This window comes from Hyaena hyaena, unplaced genomic scaffold (genome assembly GCF_003009895.1).
Source record: "Hyaena hyaena isolate Hyena2069 unplaced genomic scaffold, ASM300989v1 scaffold_278, whole genome shotgun sequence".
Classification (NCBI taxonomy): Eukaryota; Metazoa; Chordata; class Mammalia; order Carnivora; family Hyaenidae; genus Hyaena; species Hyaena hyaena.
Window position 1 is genome coordinate 138,247 of NW_024080911.1, and position 24,295 is coordinate 162,541.

The 24,295-nt window shown below is 38.1% G+C and overlaps 1 protein-coding gene across 2 annotated transcripts in view; it reads left to right on the forward strand.

Annotated features, from left to right (window-relative positions):
• PPARGC1A (PPARG coactivator 1 alpha) overlaps positions 1–24,295 on the forward strand; it is a 98,447-nt gene that overhangs the window by 41,048 nt on the left and 33,104 nt on the right. For both annotated transcript variants that reach the window (XM_039246054.1, XM_039246055.1), the window contains exons 3-7: positions 15,643–15,837; positions 18,089–18,211; positions 19,070–19,274; positions 23,418–23,463; positions 23,573–23,646. In XM_039246054.1, the coding sequence (XP_039101985.1) occupies positions 15,643–15,837; positions 18,089–18,211; positions 19,070–19,274; positions 23,418–23,463; positions 23,573–23,646 (643 nt within the window). The remainder of the gene's footprint in view (positions 1–15,642; positions 15,838–18,088; positions 18,212–19,069; positions 19,275–23,417; positions 23,464–23,572; positions 23,647–24,295) is intronic.

Consider the following 24,295-nt stretch of genomic DNA (forward strand, 5'->3'; position numbering starts at 1 on the left):
CTCCACGTCGGGCTCTGCACTGAGAGCACAGAGCCTGCTTGGGATTCTCTTTCTCCCTTTGTTTCTACCCCTCCCTGGATCGTGCACACGCTTTTTCTCCCTCTATCTCCCTTTCTCTCTCTGTCTCTCTCAACATAAATAGATTTTTTAAAAAGGAACGTGTTGGAAAAACAGCAGGAAATACATAGTACTTCATAGTGCCCATTACGTCCAGTACATTACTTTGTACCACACTGTGGTAAGACAGCTATCTTTGCTATCGGTTAGTGGCACTGGGGACACAAGGCCCAAATGCCTGTCCAAGGTTAGTAAGGGGCAAATTTAGAACGTGAACCCCATTCTTGGAAGACCGAAGCCCATAAAATTTTTACTATTACTCCAGAAACTTTCACAGCGGACATGCTATCAATAGCAACAGCAGCAAAACGAGAGGCCTTGGATTCATGTTTCAGAAATACTGAACTACTGAATGCTCTTTCGGGGCAGACTGAGCAGCAATTGATGCCGTAATGGCACCGAACTATTTCTCTGTCAGTTGTTAAAGCCTGATATTTTCATGTTATGCCTGGAGGTGAAAGGATCTCCTTCAGGGCCACCCTTAGCTGATAGCATCAGATCTTTCACCTCTGAACAGATTGCAGTTGGCAAACTGCATCCCCGACAAACAGATCTGGAAAGTTTGTTTACAACCATTGATGTCACCTGGGGCAAAGAGGGAGCATCCCTGTGGCTCCTCCTTCCCTTCCACGGCTTTGCTGTGAATCTCAGGCAAACTGTCATTGTTCTTGTAGAGATGTTATTGTCTGCTTGATATTGTGGGCTGTTGTGAGACAGAACTACATCTAAGTGAAGGGTTCAACCATAAAAGGGAAGCACAAATTCAGAAAATATTGTTTGATTGACTTAATCTGAGTTGCATGTATCTTTAGCATAACATTTTTATATAATGCTTCCTCAAAGCACATAGGTATTATGTTACGATTACTTCCAGTAAACTTAGGGGATAGATTGTCTTCATAGAGTTGACTGCTGCCAACTTACAGATGAGGAAATTAAGGCCTAAGAAAGCCAGATTCTAAGCTAGGGCCCCAAAGTTGAGCAGGCGTGGACTGACCTTGATTAATTACGTAATCATACGTGAGCTTTTTCTCTTGTCCCTTTTATCATACACCATACACGTTTCACAGTTCTACGTTCTTATTTTACAAATACAAAAATGCTCATTCTAAATAGATTAGAAAAAATCCAATTAAAGTTATCTCAAGTCACACTTCCTTATAATACTTTGGAGTTTATTCTTTCAGATGGTTTCCAGTATGCGTGCAAAGGTCATGGGCTAAACAAGTGCTCCTGGCTAACTTTCTTGGTTGTTTGAATACTATTTAATGGGTATGTTTCACTTTAATGACATACATCTATGCCATCATTTTCATGGATATAGAGTGTCGTGGTGTGGCTTCTCCTGGATGTCTTCTTACTTTAAGCTCAAGCTTTCATAGCCTGACTATCCTATGGTCATAGCAGGTAGGGTCTTGGTTGGTCGGTGTCCCTGCCATATGCCAGAGAGATCTATTTGATGGACTTATGAGTACTGAAGGAAGATACTGATAGGTACAAAGAAGGGGTTCAAAGGTCGAAGCTCCCAGCTCCAAGAGGGTAATTGAGGCAAGAACCAGGACCCAGGAAAGAAAGCCTGCACTAGATCATGGCAAATATTTTCACCTTCCCTCAAAGAGTCTCCCATTAACTCTTTGATAGGAGTAATTTTCAGTCCTGGTTCCCATTAGAATCCCACCAGGGGAGCTTCTAAATATACTAACTCCGTCCTCCAAAGAGACTGATTTAATTGCTCTGGGCTGGGGGTGGGGGCGGAGAGCAAGCATAAATAATTTTTTGAATGCTCACATGAATTTAATATGTAGCCAAAACAGAGACTCATGGCTTTTATAGGCATCTTCTGCTTGGTATCAAAGATGGTCAGCAGGAAACGTTTCTTTGCATCAAGTTTTTGTACTAAGAAACTATATTTTCAATAGTTTATGGATTTAGATGTTTCTAAGTTATTCCACTCCTTTTCTAAGAAAAATACTTATGCTCTGCTTTCTTAAATAAATCATATTTTTAAAAAATATTTGACTTCTCTTAAATAAAAGTGGACTTCATATTGTTTTATCCATTCATTTCTTCCTCACAGTTGTTTGTTTTGTTTATAGTAATTTATTTTGTCAATCATCTGCCTTTCCTGTTAGAATAATGTCTGTGAGGGCAGGAATTTTTAACTCTTTTGTTCATTGCTAGATCCCCACTGTCATGAATGCCTATCACACAGTAGGTACTCAACAAATATTTAATGTTTTTTTTATGACAGTTTGACATGCAAATCATGATTCCTTTTTTTTTTTAAGTTTATTTATTTTGAGAGAGAAACAGAGCACACAAGCTAGGAAAGAGCAGAGAGAGAGAGAGAAATGGGGGGAAGGGGAGAGAGAGAGAGAGAGAGAGAGAGAATCCCAAGCAGGCTCTGTGCTGTCAGTGCAGAGCCTGATGTGGGGCTTGAATTTACAAACTGTGAGATCATGACCTGAGCTGAAGTCAAGAGCCACACGCTTAACTAACTGAGCAACCCAGGTGCCCCTCATGACTCCTGTTTTCAAGAAGGTTATGATCTATTGAGAAGCACAGACATGGAACTTCATTACAGTCCAGAATTTCTAGAGGGGTCTGCACTGGGAACTTCCCATGTGCAATATTCTAAACAGTGTTGAGGCCTAAGGAAGAAAAATGGCAAATGTGATTCTTTGCTAATATTTCCTTTTATTCTCCTAGGAAGCAACATGGCATAGAAAGGCTAGGGAGCCCATAGGCACCAAACAAATGCAGATTTAGATCAGTTATCAACTGACCTTGAGAAAGTTCGGTTAACACCTTATCTCTGTTCTCATCTCCAAAATCATACAGTTGAATGAGTTGACTTTTTGGCTCTCACTCTTCAGTATTTCAGTTACTACATCCTATCATTATGTGAACCTATTGTTAAATGACTTTTTTCTCCTTTTATGGTCCTGTAACTCTTGAATTTTTATCTAGTTTGGTTTGTACTTCCTTTGTCATTTTCCATGTTGTTACAGGCACATGTGCTTCCTTAATCCAGTCATCAAGGTCACTTTAAAAAATGTCCCCTTGTGTGTTATTAGCCACTTTGTCTAACTGGGTGTCATATGCTACCTACCCTACTGTGTATGCTCACCACATATGCATATAAATCACTGATAATCATGAGTGATTCTGCATCAAGAACTGGTTCAATATAAAGTATTTAAAGATTCCTCACGAAGGGTATACTCATTCTGGAATTAAGAGAAGCTCAGTTTCTAAATCCTAGGAGATTGCAGCCTTACTCAGATGCTTTGGAAACCTAAACCCAAGTGGAATACTTAGATACAAAGTCATTGAGACTTCTCATATTGTATTCACTTGGCAAGTATTTACTGACAACCCACTACTCTGTTCAGAACACTTTAGTGGGAAATGAAAGTTGCTCAAGGAGTCGAAGACCCAGTCCCAGGCTCTAAATGGCTCCTACTCTCTTGGTGGAAGGGCCCTGAACAGCACAGAGGATTACCAGGAAGCGCACTGATTTCCTTCACCCTAGATGCCCCCACAGAGAGGACAGCCTTGCCTCTGAATAGCTCCTAACCACCTTGAGACAATTTTCTCTCATTTTAATGCAATTGCCAGAATATTGCAGTAATCAGATCATTTGATGTTGCCTGAATCTTGGTGTCCCCAACCTTAATATATCATGGACGTCCAGGTGCCAGGGATCTGCAGCTGCATGGTACACACACATCTTGTGGTGCTAAGTCTTCGTGAACAAATAGCATTGGCCTGTGTAATAATGTCTTCTAAGCACTTCTTTGGGACAGAAAATATACTATTCTATAGAGAATTTATTGGTTGTAATGGGAAATTCTTACAAAATGTCTTACAGAGTCAGTCTAAAAAACATGCTTATGCCCAGGGTTAATATAATCTGCTAATTTGCCACAATAAGATTGTATGTGTCATTTATAGGATAGGCCTTCTTCTGACATCCTGGTGTCGCTGTTCTGATTGATCAGTGCTCATGTGTAATGTTTGTTAAATATTTTCAAGATCACTTCCCTTCCACTTACAGCACTATGTAAGCTCTGAAAATGTTAATGTCTTACTCATTGAAAGTTCTCACCTCAGGACTTTTACACTTATTCCTTTCTCTGCCTAGAACATTTCTTTCTCAGCTATTATGGCTTGCTACTTCAAATGCTGTCTATCGTCTGTCTGTCTCTCTGTGTATATATCAGTATATATACATAAACATTATTGGATGTATATATTTTACTATCAAGTGAGCATGCACACACATATATTCTATTCTTCCTATGTTATGTTTTATGCATATATACACAAAACATATTATAATGTTATATAATATACTCTATATTATTATGTTATATTATATACTCTATATTCTTTACTCTATATTATTTCTCTAAGTATATATATATATATATATATATATATATCCCATCTATTTATCTATCTTTGGAAAAGGCTCCTTTGTTTATTGTCTGCCTTCCTCCCTCTACAAAAGTAAAATGTAAGTTCCTAGAAAACAGATTATAGCATATAGTAGGCAATCAAAAAAATAGGTATAAGTAATAAAAATATATGTACATAAATATAGTATAGATCTGCATATGTGTGCATAAAGGAAGATGCATCAAATGCAGATATCATAGTTCAGCTTGGTATGGACTTCAGGTGATCACTCCATGTAGTAAACATGCAAACAGCCAGTCAGTATGTCAAACTGCATCTGCTAATTCCAACACATCAGCCTCAACAAGTAACTGCTGGACAGTGACTTTTATACCAATTGTAAGGATTTCTGAGCATTCTGAGCATTTTGAGGCCACACTTAAAACCTCTATATTGTGTGGACTTTATTGTGTAGAATAGTCTTCACTTTCCCTTCATTTGTTTATATCCTATGCTCACCTCAAAGTCTACTTTGAAGGTTCTTTCCATTATGGCATTTCCCCAGAAAATTCATGTTTTTGTGTTATTCACTTATTTTGAACTCAATCTAGTGCATAAGGACTATAATAATGATAGTAATGGTCCTCAATATATTCCAGGCATTGTTCTACATGATTTTCATGGATTTGTTCAAAATAAGCCCTCAACTGAGGTCTTATTATTATAATGCCCTTTTCAGACGTGAAATATGAGACACACAGAGGTTAAGTAACTTACTGAAGGTTATGCACCTTGTAAGTGATGAACTCAGGATCCAAACTTAAGCAGCCTAACTTCAGAGTCTATATTTTGCCTCACTGGCTCTTTCATAACATAAAACTTGTGTTAGGCTTTTATGCACTTCTTAAGCTTTAAAAAATCTTGAGAAGTCTAGAAATGATTAAGAACTCTCTGAAAGTATATAGAAGAAAGTCCTCAAGAACCAGTTAGCATGTGGTCTATGTAATCAAATAGATGACAAAACCAAAATGAACTTTATGATAAAGATGATGGTGAGAATATGTTGAAAAAAGAGGAGAATGATTGGCAATAAAAAGAGCGAAATGCCATCGGACTAATCAAAAAGAAATTCAGGGAGTAAATAACCAGTAAGTTATAATCAACAAGGAAGCACATACTATAAAACATCTGGGCACATAATATAAGATATTGGAAATAAGAATTCACATAGAAACAAAACTGTGTTATTAATAACTATTAAGAGCTGCTAGAGTTGCCTGTGTTGGAAGGGATAAATCTAGTATACCCGGTATCATAAATTCCAATCATAAATTGATCTATACACTACTCAATGGCCACAAAACAGAAAATTCCCCAAACCTTCAAGATTCAGAAACTCTTGCAGTGCTTATCAAAACTGCAGAATCCTGCATTGTTCCTCTGGGCTAACCCTTCTCAACAGGGGGCAGTTTTGCCTCCTAGCAAATATTTGGCAATATCTGGAGACATTTTTGATTATTTTGATAATAAGAGAGATGCTACTGGCGTCTAATAGGTAGAGAGGCCAGGGCTGCTACGAAATATCCTGAAATGCACAGGACAGCCCCTTAAAAACAAAGAGTCTACTGGCTCATAGGGGTCAAAGTTGAGAAACCCTGATCTAGAGGTTTTGATGCAGTGGTCTGCGATGAGATCTAGAAATCTGTATTTCTATCCAGAGATCCAGGTTATTATTATCAAGGCCTTAGGGGACTGAAGATAGATAGTCTTTGAGGTAGGGATAGGATATGAAGAAATGAAGGAAAATAGAAAGAACATTTTAATAGAAGGATGGGTCCCACCCAGTAGGACCAAAGATGGGCTCTGTGGAACACTGAGCCAGCAATAAATACTGAAAAGCAATCTCAAAGCAATATCCTCTTCCTATATTGAAGGCCAGTTATGCTTCAGGGGATGTAACTGCAGTTCCCCACCTTTGTTCTTATCTGTTGATAATTAACTCATTTTGTATCCTCTAATATGAATGCAGATTAGACTAGCGCATGCCCACTCTCATTTTTGTCCTATCAATTTGGCCAAAAAATTCCCACATATAAAGGAAGGGAGTGAGAACAAGGTTTTATCAGATATCCCTGGTTTGATAGCTAACTCTGCCTCTTATAAGCTGCATAAATTTAGGGCCAGTAATAGGGTCAATGGTAGTTTAAATGAAATAGTATGTATAAGGAAATTAACTCTGCACTGGGCAACTAGGAAGCACAAAGTAAAAGTCAGTTGCTACTTCATACAATTTTTTTAATCAAAATAAGATGTACCTGTCAAAGTATTTATGAAACTATTTAAATGAACAGAAAAAAATGTGAAGTTGAGGCTTAAGATGATGATCGGTATCTTCTATCAATCTTACAACTGATTATTTTGTATTCTGTTTTGATCTAAGAGGATTGAGAAAATCCTGCTTCATAGAAACTAGTATTTGTAAATGGCTCCAGGTTTTAAGCTGCTCACTCTCACTTCTCAAGATATTTTTTTTTTTTAAATCCTGAGACCAACATAAAGTGATTCAGCATGGCAAGTTAATGCAGTGGTAGTCTCCAGTGTTTATGATAAGAGAAATAACACATTGAAGTGTGCATGCTGCTTTCTAAAAACAAATTAATTATATTGGTATATGAGCTCACTTATATAAATACATAAAATATGTCATATACTACAGGGTTTATCATCAGCGCTTACAGCACTTGCACTAACATCCATAGTTTCATGGAATACAGTTTGAAAAAGCCTCTGGCTAATATATATTCCCAGTTTGTTGATGAGTGTGTTATGCAGTATGGAATAAAGAAGCTCTCTCTAGTCCAGATAGATTCCATCAATTGTTTTCTTGCATGATGCATGATGCAGAGCCTGATGCTTCTCATGAACAGATAATAAGTTGGTCTGGCATGATTTTCTCTTCACAAACCTTCTTGGCTCTTTAGAAATTTTGCAAATTAATTGCTTGATGATGCATTGCAGGATCCTCCCAAACACCAGAGTTGGAGTGAATTAATCTCTGTATTTACAAGACCCATCCCCACCTCTTTCTTTACAAAAGATGTACGTTATGTTGACTCATACAATTTCAGTACTTTGGGGCCAATTTCAGAATTTGTCCCTCTATAGTTCTGTTCAAATTTCTTTGTCTCCCGCTAAGAAAATATTGGCTGTTTGGTCTATCAGCTGATGTATGAGAATAAATGCAAGATAATTTTATATTATAGCCAAAGATGAACACTGTTTAATTGGATGGGGGTGGGAAAAGGTGGGAATTACAAACAACAATGACAACAACAACTAGATGAAAAGTCACATTATATTTTTAGGATTGGTTCAACATTTTCTTTGTTATGCTTACTCATTTTAAATAAGCATCTACTATATGCCAAGTGCCTTGGTAGTGATCAGACAGGTCTCACAGTACTTCTATTTTAGATAGACTAGGAACAAGGTAAGCCAGTAAAATATATATTGAGTTCTAGAAATAAATGTCAAAAGGAAAAATAAAGTAGGGTAATGGATAGAATGTGTTTAGAGTAGTTGGGAAGGTCTCACTGAGAAAGTGACTTTGAGTAAATGAAGGGAAGAAAAAGCAAGCCTGTGGCCACCTGGTTGAAGAGCCTTCTAGTAAGGGGAAACAGAGGTGAAGAGAGCTTGGAGCAGGAGAATGCCTGGCCTTTTTGTAGAGTAGTAGTGAAATCAGAATGGTTGGAGAGGATTGAGAGAGATAAATGGGCATCGACAAGGTTAGATGATGCAGGTCTAATATAGGACAACCAACCATGCATCTCAGACTGTGATAGTCTGGGTTAACACCCAGGTGATTGAGTATTTACATGCTCAGAAGTCTTCTGGCTTGAATGATCAATTATGTGGTGATCCTAGGCTAGTAGATCACTCTTAGGAGTTGGAATTGTAGAGACATGAGAAGCCATGGAGGGCTACATCAAAAGGGGAGCAGGCATGACTTAGATTTTATCAGGATCACTTCATCTTCTGCTGTGCTGGGTGGCTCAGTTAAGCAATGACTCTTGATTTTGGCTCAGGTCATGATCTAAGGGTTGGTGTGATTAAGCATTGTGTCAAGCTCATGCTATCAGTGAATTGGGATTCTCGCTCGCTCTCTCTTTGCCCCTCCCCCTCTTGCATATTCACAGGCACACATACTCTCTCTTCCTCTCTCTCTCAAAATAAATAAATAAACATTTTTTAGAAAATGGATCACTTTGTCTTCTGTACTGAGAACGGGCTATTGGGATGGGGAGGCAAGTGGCAAGGTGAAACCAGGGGAGCCCGTTAGGAACCTACCAGACTATCATTTAGGCATGTGTACCACAGCCAGAGTTGAGTCATTTCACTTGAGGCTATATGACTTGCTAGTGGTGCAGATGGGACTTGGGTCAATTGTCCTGACTTTCACTCTGATTTCCATTACACAGAGCCCAGTTTCTTCAACTTGAGAACAAATGGAGTGCCGGGCTAGATCTTTATGTGCCCATGAAGCCTTCTATTTGGTGGAACCACCTGGTTGTTTCCTCTTCATGTTGTGAAAAATGAACATGAAACCTCTCCCTTTTCCCCTTCAAAATGATAGCTCATTTTGAAGCATCAACCAAGATTTTCATAAGCCTTTCTCTTGAACATCTATATTTATACTTTGAGCTCATGTACCCTCTTCAGAATAATGAATTCCACATGTTGGGTGTATGCTTATTAACTCATGAATGTGTGATATAAGCTGATAGGTAGAATGAAGCCTAATACAGATGTGAACACATTATTTGACTGCTTAAATAGGATCATAAATATTAACAACAAGGGAATGCACTCCCACAGGTGTAAATATATCTATGGGGGGGAATCAGTTTTGCTTGTATTTATTTTCACTTTATTCTTGTTTTGTTTTTATAGGAACTGTCTTCAGTTTTTGATCATTGTTTTCCTCAGTTATAATGGATAACTGGGAGGAAGAAAACACGTGCTGATTACACACATATGTAGTCAACTGCCATGGAATAGATGAGAATACACTTAAGAGACTGAAATGCACATGTACATAGATTTTGTTTTAAATATGTGTACTTGAGTATAGGCACATTTTTATATATATTATATATTTTTAATTATTATTACTTAATGTTTATTTATTTTTGGGAGACATAAAGACAGAGTGCAAACAGGGGAGAGGCAGAGAGAGAGGGAGACACAGAATCTGAAGCAGGTTCCAGGCTCGGGGCTGTCAGTACAGAGTCTGACATGGGGCTCGAACCCACAAAGCATAGGATCATGACCTGAGCCAAAGTCGGATGCTTAACCGACTGAGCCACCCAGGTGCCCCTACCTACATACATGACGTTTTAAGTAGCTTATATGTTCAAAGAGAGTTACCCAAACAGGGAAATTAAAATTTGTGTTCATTCTATTAGCCATTGTATCAGTACAACTTCAAATTCTGGCAACTTTGGCTTCCTACAGAGCAAATACAGTGTCATGTACACTGTATACAGCACATAATGGGCTTATCTTATTTCTCATGGGAACAAAAAACAGGGGAATAAGCAAATTCTCATGGAATGTGTAAGAAATGAATAGATACAAGAGTATAAAAGAGAAAGAGAGTTGTTTGAGGATGAGTATTCAAAATATTAACCTCTCCAGCAGAGGCTCAGACCCCTCAGAGTGGATGTGTACAAGAGACCATCAGTGAAGAGGGATCTGTCCTGATTAAAGTGCTTTAAAGAAGAAAAAGTCAATAACCTCGAATTCTAATTCTGTAGTTTAAGTCTGAATTGTTATTTTTATTTTATTTCAAAGAAAGAAATTATTTTTTTTATTTATTTCAGCTTCTTATAACTCTTGAATCAAACTTTATCCATTAAAACCAAAAATTGTATATATAAAAGTTTCTTGTCTTTTTGTGCCTGAAACAGAGGTACAGAACTTTGTGTATAAAGATCCAGGAAAAGGACTCCTATGATCAATTGTATTTCTTATTTGAACCCCTGAATCTATCATAAAAGTCACTTTCTCATTTATTTATTTCAACTCCCAGTTGGGGTCTAGTGGCGCAAATAATCCAAAATAGTGGATAATCCAAAAATGTCATTTATATTTGGCCTCAGAATGCATTACCAGATGTTACTCTAGCAGATTTCCCTTCCTAATTAGGCCTCACTTAAAGTAGGAGTTAATTTTGTCTTCATTAGCTGCTTCCAAATCAGCAGGATGGGGCAAAGAGGAAGCCCAAGGCATGCTGGGTATTTGGGAGGAAGCTGGCCCAGTGCTAAAAGTCGCCCGTAGATCATGCTCAAAGAATGAAATTCAAATATGGGCAATCAAGACCATGGGCATATACACTGGAAATGTTTGTTGAGCATCTTCTTGAAGAATTCTCGGGCTTTTATCAATTCTTTTTGTCTCCCTATTAACCATAAGTGCAGAAAAAATTCTGTAATAGGAATTAGGCAGATAATGACCTGAAATTTTATATATATATAAAAAAATAGAGGCTCAGAGAGGTTAAGTGACCTCTCACATAGATTGATCTCTGAGTAAGCAGTACCTAAGATACTGAAACTGATTAATGAATGATAAGAAGACCCCACTGTTTCTTTCTTATTGATGATTTGAATAATGAGGAAGCAAGAATTCTCCCCTGGCCTAATTCGCATTAAGAGAGCTAAGATAATGAAGCTGTGATTAAATGGCTATTAAACTATTTTTATCAAACAGAGATCAAGCGAGTGTGAGAATCTGGGGATGCAGAGTGTAATTGCAATTCTACAAGATGTGGAAAAATTTACTATCATAAGCAGGGCATGGTCCTTCCATAATAGCCTGCATTTAAAAATCTTTGGAATACCACATGCAGCTTTCACTTTGCACTTCTCCCTTCAGGTGTTGGTTAGCATCTCAGAGGCCCTCATTTCCTCCTTCATTTAGTAGATTTATTCACTCTCTATGCACTTGGGTGAGCTGAATGCACTGTCTGCCCCACCATGTGTAATCAGTTGGAAGATCCTTTTGCCAACTGCTCACAAGGGAAGCAGGCCCAGATATTAGGTACTGGATCCCAAATTTCAATCTCGAGGTGACTCTGAGCACTTGAAGGAGCAGAATCGACCTTCCTTTAACTGTGCCCTTTGAATTAGATCACACTTAGTACAGGTCAAATAGGGACCCAGCAGTCCCAACGACAAATGCTTCCAAATCAAAGCATTTGGTTTGATGGAGTGTTCTGAACTACCATTTGTTCATGACAAAGGCTTTGTAATTGTACATTTTAATATTGGGTTGTTAGTATACATGTACTTGTATCATCCATCACTGGAAATTCTTTACAACTTGAGTTTTTGCTGATGAGGCGTCTTTATTCCTGGAGCTCCCTTAGAGAGTAGGTGTTACAGTCACACAGACCTTTGTTTTGGCGGGAAGAATAGCAGCAGACTTGTGTAAGGAGACCCCAAGGTTGACACCCACCATGGGAAAAGCTGCTTGTGAGTTACAGAGCTCCCCTGTGGAAATGACCGTTGGCCTGTTTCCTACCTCTCTTTACCTCTCTGCTACCACCTGCAAGACTGAGCTCAGCTGTGTAGCCGTCGATCGCTACCTAATTGGTGACCCACTCTCTGTTTTTCACCTCTCTGCTTTTCTTGTCTTAACTTATATGGGGCTAATAAGTGTATTTTTGTGAAAGTGGTGATTTCAAACTATTAGAAAGCAGTATCAGAGTGGAGTCTTTGAAAGGCTATCTTACAAAGTCATTTTACAACCTAATGTGTTTCCATGCCCCGTCACCTGTGAACAGACACGTGTTAGTGGACCAGTGTGCTTCATCCGCAGTGACTTTGATTTATTTGCTCTGTAAATTGGGACCGAAGCATTAATAGGAAGTGACATTAATTGTTTACCAGAATCCTTTTTGCCACATCCATTGCCTAATCTGGAGTGTTTGCTTGTTGAAACTCATGATAAACTAATTGAAATTGCCACAATAAGGAGCAATGTCCACTCACTTTTATATACGGGAATATCTGTGGAGCTTCAAAACAAAAAAGTCATCCATAATTGTTTTAACCTTTCCCCCCACTCTTTTGTGATTAGACAAAACATGGAGAATTTGCAACAGTTTCTTCTTCCATAAATCAAGAACAACTTTATTAAACTAAATGGTTTCTGAGCACCTCTCTGAGTCACCCACATTCAGGGACGGTAATAAAGAGATTTAATCATTGTTTCTGATGAACATGAACTAAATGATGATTAAAGTCGTACTGGTCCATACTGGTTGAGTACCAGCCTGCCCTAGCCACATACCTGAACACACACACACACACACACACACATACACACACACACACACTGCCAGTCTTCCATCCCACAACCCTCTCTCCCATTGTGGTTCCAGTGGAGAGAATTTAAATAGCTGTGGTTTAATCAGATCTTGTAAATTAATTATGACATTATCAGGCTCCAATATTTCTGCTATTGTTTTTGATATACATTCACCCAGGCTTTATTAAAGAAACTGGAGAAAACTAGTTAATTTAAAGTGCTCTTTGTCACTCTGACTTGATTGGAATTATTATAGTTTGTTTACACGAGGGATAGAACTAAGGCGCTATTGTATTATGTGATTGAAAGCAAATAGAGGTTTGTAGCATTGCTGGAAAGCCAAACACAAAATTTAAATCGGGGTAAACAAAATTACTCATTTATTGGTAAACATTCTTAACTGTTTTTCTGGAGCTATTTTTGAACACCATTGAAATAAATCTTTCTGAAAATTGGGATACCTGGAAAAGTCCAATTCACTGAGTTGTGCTTGAGATATCCTCAAAGATTATTTTTATTAGATAATATACATACATATATATTAATGTAAGTCTCATGATTTTAGATGATTTAAAACAATACATGTTTAATTTAAATATAACTTTCTATTTAGGATAGATTTAAACCAAATTTGGTTTTTTGTATGTGGGGGAATCTAAGTTAAAAGGGAAGAGATTGGAATCTTTGGACACTAGATTATGACCCCGGGCAGAAAATGACAGTCATTTCAGTATCTTTATTATTCAGATTACCTGGACAGATCCAGAAGGATGGAGGCTGGGAGATATGCTCAATAACATTTTGTTATTAAATCAAGCAATTTGTTTTTTAAGAGTTGGTCAGTTTATGGAAGAAGTGGTGCCATTTTGGAGTCAACATTTCACCCCTCTGATTAGGATTTACCTCTTACATTGGAGTCTTCAAACTCAGAAACTTGTCATTCTACCCTGTGTGTCCAAAACCACTTGACTCAACAGCATTAAGTCCAGGGGCATTAGAGAGATACATTATGTAAATGTAAGAAACACTAGTGAAATCCACCGTGAGTAAAAATGGCTCTTTTCGGCCCCTTGAATCCAAAAGAGAAATAAGTCTGTAGTTTTACTCCTGGATGGGGGGCTCCTCAGTAGTGAAGGAAAACAATTTTTATGTGAAAATAGAATGTATACGTGATAAAGGCCTGCCTAATTTCTCTAGTAATACAATTTGATTTTCTGATTAGCTGTCTTATTCTGTGATTCTTGTAATTTTGTCAGGTCAATTAACTGGAGTTGAGTGCTAGAGAGAAAGGACGTGTGGGCACTGCTGGCTTCATTAGATGTCAGTAGCTTAGGTGCCTTTTGTAATAGAATCTGTGTGGGATAATTTAGCCGATATTGTTAATGTCATAGCATACAGAACTTAAAAAAAAAGATTTATGAAGCAGGTCACATTGGACAAACAATGTGAAGTGCTAACAGAAGGGAGAAAAAGTGATCTCTACAACCTACATTCTCGGTCCTAAATGCAGATCAATGAATCATTCAGCAAGGAAGCAATGACTACTGTGTGGTAGCATTGATCGGGCTGCCCAGGTGCTTGGAGTAGAACATATTTCCCTCTAAACAAGGGGTATAAGCTCCAACTTGGGAGATCTTGAAAGTTTTTGTACAAATGCCTGAAATAAATATTATCTTTTATAATACATTATTTACATGTTCTTCCCTTCCACTGGAAGGTTTTTGAGGGCAAAGGTTTATCTTTCTCTTTTTATCTCTAACATCTAACACCAAGCATGGCCCTGGTATTGTAGGTGTGCAAATGTTTATGGAATGAATACCTGAAGATTAACTCTCCAAGGGAGTGTTGATGGGCATGATTGTGGGAGTTGGGGAAATGAGTTAGGATATGTTCTCAGGAGCCCCCATTCAAAGTAATGCTGCACTAGACCAGTGCCCCAGCCACAAGAATTGAATGCATTTAAGAGACGTTACAAAATGAGACTCTACTTAATGGCTGACCAGATAAAGAAGACTCGAGGTAGTTCTAGAGTTTGTCTGAAGAACTGTTACCCAAACTCAGGAAGTCAAGGGAAACAGCAGTTTTGTTGTGAAAGGTCCTAAGTTTGGGTTTTGAAGAATGACGGAGCTATTATCAGGTAGAAATGTCCAGTGGGCAGTTGTAGATTTATGACTAAAGTTGGGAGAGATGTCAGGGAGGGTAATAAATGGCTGTGGAGTGTTCAGTGATGAGATTATAATTGAAACCATGAAAGTGTATAGTTCCTCTTGGTATAGTTTCAGTTTCTGGTGCTGTTCAAACTGAGGGTTATCTAAACATTTTGGCTGTACAGGAGATTGAAACACTGCATCTGCAGATGAAATAGATGATGGCTAAAATTCTCTCAAGCCCTGAGATTCTCTAGACCTTCTCTTTTGGTTAGGGAAACGACGTAAACATGGGGAAGGTGACCGCGAGAAAGACAGAGTCCTACCCAGTTGTAATAAGCACCAATATCATAAATCGTTAAATTGGATAGCTCAACAATCAGAGACGGGTACCAAGAGATATCAGTTAATTGTTGACTTAAGACCAAAAGTGAATTTGGAACTTGGGGAAGACATGATCTTTTGTATTCTGGCATGAATATTCAAAATCTCACAAATAGTTTACCCATTTGGATAAACATGATCCCTTTATGCTGACTGATAGTGTTCCCTATCCCCCAACATCAGCCCACTCATGACGTCTGTTTTTCTGTTCTTGCAGAAGATAGATGAAGAGAACGAGGCGAACTTGCTAGCAGTCCTCACAGAGACACTGGACAGTCTCCCTGTGGATGAAGACGGATTGCCCTCATTTGATGCGCTGACAGATGGAGATGTGACCACTGAGAATGAGGCTAGTCCTTCCTCCATGCCTGACGGCACCCCTCCGCCTCAGGAGGCAGAAGAGTCGTCTCTAGTAAGAACCCTTCCTAGTGTTTAACAGGAATTGGAGTTGCCTCTGGCTACCCGCTGCATGGGTATGATGTAGTAACAATAAGGTTTGGATTTTTAATTTAGACTGATGCCAAAGTAATTCCCGAGCATGCTCGGAGATGCAAATTCTGTGATTCTGTGTTTAAAAATGTTGGTCATGGGGCGCCTGGGTGGCTTAGTCCGTTAAGCATCCGACTTTAGCTTAGGTCATGATCTCGCGGTTCGTGGGTTCGAGCCCCGCGTCGGGCTCTGTGCTGACTGCCAGCTCAGAGCCTGGAGCCTGTTTCAGAGTCTGTCACTCCCTCTCTCTCTGACCCTCCCCTGCTCACGCTCTCTCTCTCTCTCTCTCTCCTAGAAATAAATAAAACATAAAAAAAAAAGTTTTAAAAATGTTGGTCATAACAGTCTTCATGTGGTCTTACTGCAGTTTGTTTCTAACTGTCTACTGCTCTGTGTGTGTATTTTTATTGCTTAGCATTATTTATGCTCACGGTAGAAACTTAGAGAATGCAGACAACCCAAGATGAATACACTAAAAATTTACCTGTAATCTCAAATAATCTCTAGTATAAAAAAGGGTGAAATCTCCTCTTGTTTTAAAATACATCATCATATTTGTGAATTTTAAATGGGCATAATTGTTAATGTCACATATGATTTTATTGTTTGGAGATGCTTTAATTCATTAAGAGATGTCTTATGGTTGAATATTTAGTCTTTTTCCTATTTTTTCACCATCATAAATTATGTAATAATTGGCATATTTGTAGTTTTATTCTTATGCCCATGATTCTAGAAATAAAAAGTGGAAAAAGGAATATGCAATATTTTAAGGTTTCAGATCCATAATTCTTATGAAGATTGAAAAATAATAGCACGTTTTGCAACCTAAGTTCCCTAAATTTATGGTCGGCAATGAAGAGTGAATTTGTTGGCAATGAAGAGTAAATTTTCTTTCTGATACAGTGCTTGACCAGAATTTTATTAGTTCTAAGTTTACCTTCTCATCTATGGTAGCCATTTGTCATTTGCCATAAATCTGATGTAAGACCACACTATGTAAATTATGGAATGCTATTCTCCAAAGTTTAATAATGTTCCTTGGCATGCCATTTAGAGGTTGTTTCTCTCCCATGTCTAAGTTTTTTAAATGTGGACAGCACTCCACGTAAACATATGGAGACTCATATGCCTGTGCGTTTCGAGTTTTCTGGTTTAGAAGAAACTTTCATAAGTAATTGTTACCTGCCCCCCAACACCATTTCTGAATTTCTCTGATTTCTTTACATTGATACCAGAAGATTTTCATCCACATAATTCATTTAGTGGGGGGGGTTGTTGATTCCTATTCATCCTGCCTGTCCAAGGCCGGGGATCCCAGTAGGCCAGCAAGTCAAATGAAGAAACAGAGGTCAAGAAAGAGTAAATGACCGGGTACCTGAGTGGCTCAGTTGGTTAAGCATCTGACTCCATTTCAGCTCAGGTCATGATCTCATGGGTTCATGAGATTGAGCCCCATGTTGGACTCTGCACTGACAATGCAGAGCCTGCTTGAGATTCTCTCTTCCTCTCTCTCTGTCCCTCCCCTGCTTCTGTGCACATGTACATACACAATCTCTCTAAAAATGATTAAATAAACCAAAAAAAAAAAAAAAAAGAAGGAGTAAATGCTTTGCTTGAACCAGAATCCCATCTCCTGACTCTATCTACTTACAAATCTTTTTCAGTGATAGCCACTCTTTCAGTCACAAATATTTGAATCAGTAAAGTTAAAATGGATTGTGAAATATCATTCAAAGCATTACAGAATCTTTTATGTATTTTCACTTGATGAGTTTGGGTTATTATGGGGACAATGGACATAGATTCTCTCCCCAGGCCCCAATTCCTCATTTGGCAAGGCAGCGTTTCTCACCTAGTAGGTTATTTAGAATCCTTTTAGAAAGAACCTTTTGCCTTATTTTACCTAAAAAAAATAATCAAAGTAGACAATATTAAGTCTCAAGTGTAGGAAAAGGAATACTCTCACAGTTGACAGTGTAGTGCCAAATTTTTCTTTTCAAAAATATGTTTCCTTTAGCACTATTGTGCTGAGGTGTGAATATAATTAAAGAGTGATAGAATTAATTTTTATAATTATAATTAATTAAGTTTAAGTTTAAAATTTCCATAGCTTATTCAAATGCTTAAAAGATGCGTAACTCTTCTTGCTTTTCCCCTTGATGTGTTTCTAGCTTAAGAAGCTCTTACTGGCACCAGCCAACACTCAGCTAAGTTATAATGAATGCAGTGGTCTCAGTACCCAGAACCATGCAAACCATAATCACAGGATCAGAACAAACCCTGCAGTCGTTAAGGTACGACGTGAACTTTGTAATATAGGAGGGAAACTAACAAAAGATTTTGCTTGGAGCTGTAAAACAAAGGATAGGTTTATTTCTATGTATTCAGTTGGGATCCTGCAGTCGCTTTATAACTGTGAAACTATATGAAATGCCTTTCCAAAGGCAGTGCTCCAGCTACTTTAGACTAAAAAGAGTTCATTTATGCTTTGTCTTTGGATGATTGGAATGGAAGTTCCACTGTCTGTTACTCCTTGCACACTTTATTAATACGTGCAGCAATGTGGGTTACAATAAAATTTGCTGATAGGCTGGTATTATCTATGAGTGACTTTAAGATGCAGGGCCGCCGTTCTGCCAGCTATCTAACCTGAGAAAGATTGCTCTGGAATCACCGCAAAAGATCTATCTCTGCCATTAATTGGAGAGAATGCTGGCAATGACATAATTCGGTTAGCGGGCTGTATTAAACAATGTTTGTCTTGCCATTCACTGTGAGTGAAAACGGAGCGTTAAGGGGTACTTAAGAGAATTGTGAATACAGGGCTCCAGCAATCAGTGGCAAATTAAGGTTTAAACCAGCTTATTTTTTTTTATTCACAGTAAAGGCGCTATAGGGTCTTGTTAGTTACATGTTGCTGAGTAGGAACATTGAAATGTAGGAGAAATGAAATAAAAAGCTGCATAAATGTCATTTAGGAATTTTAAATGTAATTTTCTTTCCTTGTTCTGCAAACAATTATTCACAGCTCATAGATCTAGTACACTTAGACTGAACACTTCATTGAAAATCTCATCTCTTCAGAAAACCTATATCCATTCTGATAAGGTTCAGTTCACTAATTTTAGCTTTCTTTATGCCTTGTTTTTAAGACCGAGAATTCATGGAGCAATAAAGCGAAGAGCATTTGTCAACAGCAAAAGCCACAAAGACGTCCCTGCTCAGAGCTTCTCAAGTATCTGACCACAAATGATGACCCACCTCACACCAAACCCACAGAGAACAGAAACAGCAGCAGAGACAAATGCACCTCCAAAAAGAAGTCCCACACACAATCGCAGTCTCAACATTTACAAGGTAGGCTGGGGACCCAAACACAGGCTGTGGGGAGGGCACTGAAGGCAGAGCCAGCATGCACCAGGCTGGAATGCCCCCACTTCGGGCTTTCGCTTCACTGCTGTCTCTCTGGAAAGAGAATTCAGCACTTTAGTATAGATTTTTTTTTTTTTTAAATCTTTCCTTGGACACAGCTTGAACATGTCCTCTTCTGCTGATATGCAGCCTCATTCACAATCACCAAAAGGCACCTGAAATTGTGAGCTGGGTGGGGAGGAGGGTCGTGAAAAGGGAATCGTTACTCGGACAAGGTTTATGTGAAATCTGAATTGCGGAGATAATTGAAATTCTGAGCCAGCTGGGCTAGACAATATTAAAAAGCTTTTATTTCCTCCCCCCCTTCTAATAATGGAAAAAATGAGGCATTGTTGATTTGCTCTATACACCTTAAGAAATAGTACATGGTGTTTGTGCAGCCTCTCCCGATTATTAAGTGTATTATTTTCTTTTTTTAAAGACTACATGTTATACTCATAGATTTTATTTCGTAAATAAGAGTTTGGAAATCCCTGGACTTTATTTTTATTTGCTTTCTATGAAAAAATATGGCCTAGAGCAAACTAAGCATCTGGGGTGATTTTTATTATTCCCATACATTGCTGGAAGGCTGATGATTCTGAGGCAGATCAGGGTGATTTGGGGAAAACCTGCCTTGTCTAAGATCGAGATATAATTTTCTTTCTTTTTGGCTCTTCCCTCACAATAGTCCTGAGAGGCCCAAAGGAAGCTTGTTGAAAGTTGCGGTTGCTTTAAAATATTCCAGGTTCCACGTTCGCCCTACTTTTAACCTTATAGTGGGAACAGACATATTGTAAAATAGCCATTGCAAACACCCACTTCTTTTTTTCCCTTTTGTTTCCTCGACTTCCCCCTCCAGCTGCAGAGTGGTAGTCCCTGATCCCTGTTTTGAACCATGATTATTTCATTCAGGTATGCCGTTGCTGCTGCTTTTAATAAGTATTTTCTTTCCAGTGTTTCGAATTTCCCTCTCTCATCCCTACATCCCCATAAACCTTCCGGAACCTTCTTTCAGAGTTTTAAATTGGCTCTCATTGAGGTTTTCCCTCGTGGATATCTCAGAATCACTGGCCATCCTTTTCTGTCAGCTCAGGGAAAGAGATTTCTTGAAATGGGCCAAGTTGTTTTTGTAGCTCACCTTGCCCTGATTGGCCCCTCACACGCGTGCACCGGAACAGTTTTGCTTAGAGCAGGTGCTGTGGGTCACAGTGGTGTGGAGAGGGCCTCAGAGGCAGGGGGCGCAGCTGGGCTTACTCTAGTGAGCAGCTGAAAAACTCACTGGGCTGCTCTCCACCTTGTCCTAGTCTGTCATGGTCATGCATTCAGTGTTTTTGGAGCTGAATTTTAAGTCCTAAGCCTGCTGAAACCCTGTAGTGCGTGAATCCAGACAAGCAGCACATATTGAAAACATCTTTTTTTATTTAAGTTTATTTATTTATTTTTAGAGAAACAGAGACAGTACCAGTGGGGAAGGGACAGAGAGAGAGAGAGAGAGAGAGAGAGAGAGAGAGAGAGAGAATCCCAAGCAGGCTCTGCACTGTCAGGACAGAGCCTGATGAGGGGTTCAGACTACAAACCATGAGATTGACCTGAGCTGAAACCAAGAGTCCGATGCTTAATCGATTGAGCCACTCATGTGCCCCTCAACATCTTTTTAATTTTTACATTCTTAAAACTTTATTTGGCCCTTTTGGATTTTGAGGGTTTGGGGGTTTGGGGTTTGTTTGTTTTTTAAATCCACTTACCACTAAAATTACTGTAAATTCTTACAAAACCATGGTAGTGAGGCGTTAAGTTGGCCTGGGCAGAATATATGCCTTAGATGAGACTTGCTCTGTATGGGTTTTTTAAAAAGATATTTTGTCTGTGGAAAAGCATAAAAAGTTTATCCCAGAACAAAGCCTGTTGACAAAAACACAAAAAGCAAAACTAAATTAACCTAGAAAATGTCTGAAGTTATTAAAGACCTAAAATAAAATAAACAAAATGGTTGGCTGTGGATAACCAACAGGAAATAAACACTCAGTTTCAGGAATGACTTAAATTATTATTCAAACTGATAAATATATTAACAATTAGAGACAATAACCAAAGATATACCGAGGATTACCTTTCCTGATGTAATGTTTTCTTAGTGAACTACATGTCTGCTGTCTGTGATGTTGTGGGGTCAAGTTCTTTCACTTCCTTAGGGTAATGGTCTGATCTTGGCCTCACATTGGTGCCCCATTTATTCATTTTATGCTAATGTATTCATTCATCCAAAATACTGTAATCTGGATGAAAAAGATGCATCCTTGCCCTCAGGGATCTTAGAGGCCCTGGCCTATCTAGTCATTGGGATAGTGTAGATTAAACTCCTAGTAAACCAAATCAGTACTCCCCTAGTGGTAGCTTTTGTGACTGTGGGCATATTCAGGGATCATGGTATCATGATCACCTATACCCAACTATCAGAATGTTAGGGATATTCCTTTGAGCATTTCCAGGCAGCCTACCCTACACCTTGAAAACTGGAATTTCGGAGACTGATTTTTCAATGTCTATTTATTCTGTGACTTAGCACACAGTTTGTATCTAGTGATATTTCTATGGAACCTATATGCCTGATCCTAATTATTAGTTGAATGCCGAAAAAGTTGGTAAATTTCCTTCATGAGTATGTTCTTTTGGAAAGGCTCATTTTATCAGACATACTAAAACAATTAATGTAAACCAGTTCATTTGTCTGTATGTATAAAAGCCAATCAATCAATGTACCTAATTTGTAGAAGACAACATGAACTTCATATTCCTGGATGCACATTGGATAGATGATAAACCATTCGATTGTATAAAAACTAAATCTAAATAGACAAATTAAATATGTAAATACTATTTATCTAAGTAAAGTATGTAATTTCAGCCTAATTTGGACATAAATAATATTTTCACATTTCAAAGGACCTTAATTACTGGGGTTGATTAATTTACTTTAATATCTGTTGAATACAATTCCTTTTGGTAATAAGAAAAAGGAAAGATATTCTGGGCTGACTCTACCAGGAACTAGTTTTATGGTCCTTCAAAATATCATTTCACGTCTTCAGACCTCAGGTTTTTCATCCATAAAATAAGAGTTTATTCTAGAGACCTTTTTACTTTCAAGTCTAGGATTTTCAGTACCTTTTCAAAGTAGTTAGGACCTTTGGAAAGTAGTTATGTTAATGAGAAAAAATTGACCTAAACTTACTTACATATAAACATGTCTTTATAGATAAGCACATATATGCATAATGTGCGGATGTATATCCCAAATACATTTCTCATCATGTTTACCCCTCCTTCTGTTCAAAATACAAGACTGCCAAGGAGAAGCAATTGAAATTTTGGAGTGAGAATATTCTTACTCCACCCCTCCTAATTAGGAAATGCCACTTGTAGGAGGTAAGATTCAGGAAGCATAAAAGGAAGTAAACGAGCTCTCTTTGCAAGTCTATTGGTCTCTCAACTGATAAACACAGTATTTTACTTTAGAAGTCTGTAAGATTTGGGGAGCTAAACTTCTTTTAAACCACCTGGGTCAATGTCCACAATTTGTCATAATCTCTCAATTAATTTTCAGTAAATGGAATGATTATTGCTTGAGCTTTGGCCTCATAGAAAAAAACCTATTCTCAGGGCTAGATATAAAATTATACATTTTAGAAGAAAAATCAACTGAATATTCATAACGTTCTGTTGTCTGATAGTTATTCTGCTGTTTTCTTGTCTAAACAAACCGTGTACTGTATTCCAAATTAAAATAGAAAACATTATTTCTCTCTGATGGTATGATGCAAATTTTGTATCCTTAACCAAGATGCTACATTTCGGGGAAAATTCTGGTTTCTGTATGTGTTTTTGAATGATATTTTACTGCTGCAAATGTTGTTTGGAATTTGTTTTAGCATAATGGACTGTTGTCTGACTTTGATCCAATATTCAGGGATTTCCTTATGTTAGTTTTCCAGTTTCAGTTTCCAACCTGATTGTAGTAAAAAAAAGAAAAAAAAACTTAAAAAACCCCTCAATATTTCATAATTAGTTTCCTTTTCTTTCCTTTAGCCAAACCAACAACTTTATCTCTTCCTCTGACCCCAGAGTCACCAAAGTAAGTATTAAGAAATGTAACCATTTTCAGAAAGGGAAGGGGGTTCTAATACATTTGGCTACAGCAACTCCATTTCAGTTTGTTTTTATAAATGTGCCATATCTTCCAGTGACCCCAAGGGTTCCCCATTTGAGAACAAGACTATTGAACGAACCTTAAGTGTGGAACTCTCTGGAACTGCAGGTAAGCCTTATATTTCACTTGAAATGGAATGTGTGTATTCGTGTGTGTGTGTGTGCACATGTGTATGTATGAAATATGTATTAAATAACAGCATGTACTCTCTATGTGATTAATGAAATTAACGAATAGTACAAGCAACATTGGATAAGAAGTTGCCTATAAATATTTTCCTATATTCTTTTTTTTTTTTTTTTTTTTTTTTGAAGAAGACATTTATTTTGTGTCAGACCGGGGCCAGAGCCTCTGATGTATATTATTGCTTTGGTTCCTTGAATTACCCTATTTCAGACTGAGACCCCAAAACTTGAACAGAAGGAATTATTTAAATTTTTTTAAAGTTTTATTTATTTTTGAGAGAGAGAAAGACAGACAGCACACGAGTGGGGAAGAGGCAGAGAGAGAGGGATACACAGAATCCAAAGAAGGACAGAGGCTCTGTCAGGACAGAGCCCGACACAGGGCTTGAACTTGTGAACCACGAGATCATGGCCTGGGCCAAAGTTGGATGCTTAAACGAATGAGCCATCCAGGTACCCAAACAGAAGGAATCTTTGACAGGTTTCACAATAACCTCATGAAGATAGTGATAGTTTTCTTATCTTTAAGATGAGAAAATAAGGTTCAGATATGTTAAGTAACTTGCCCAAGA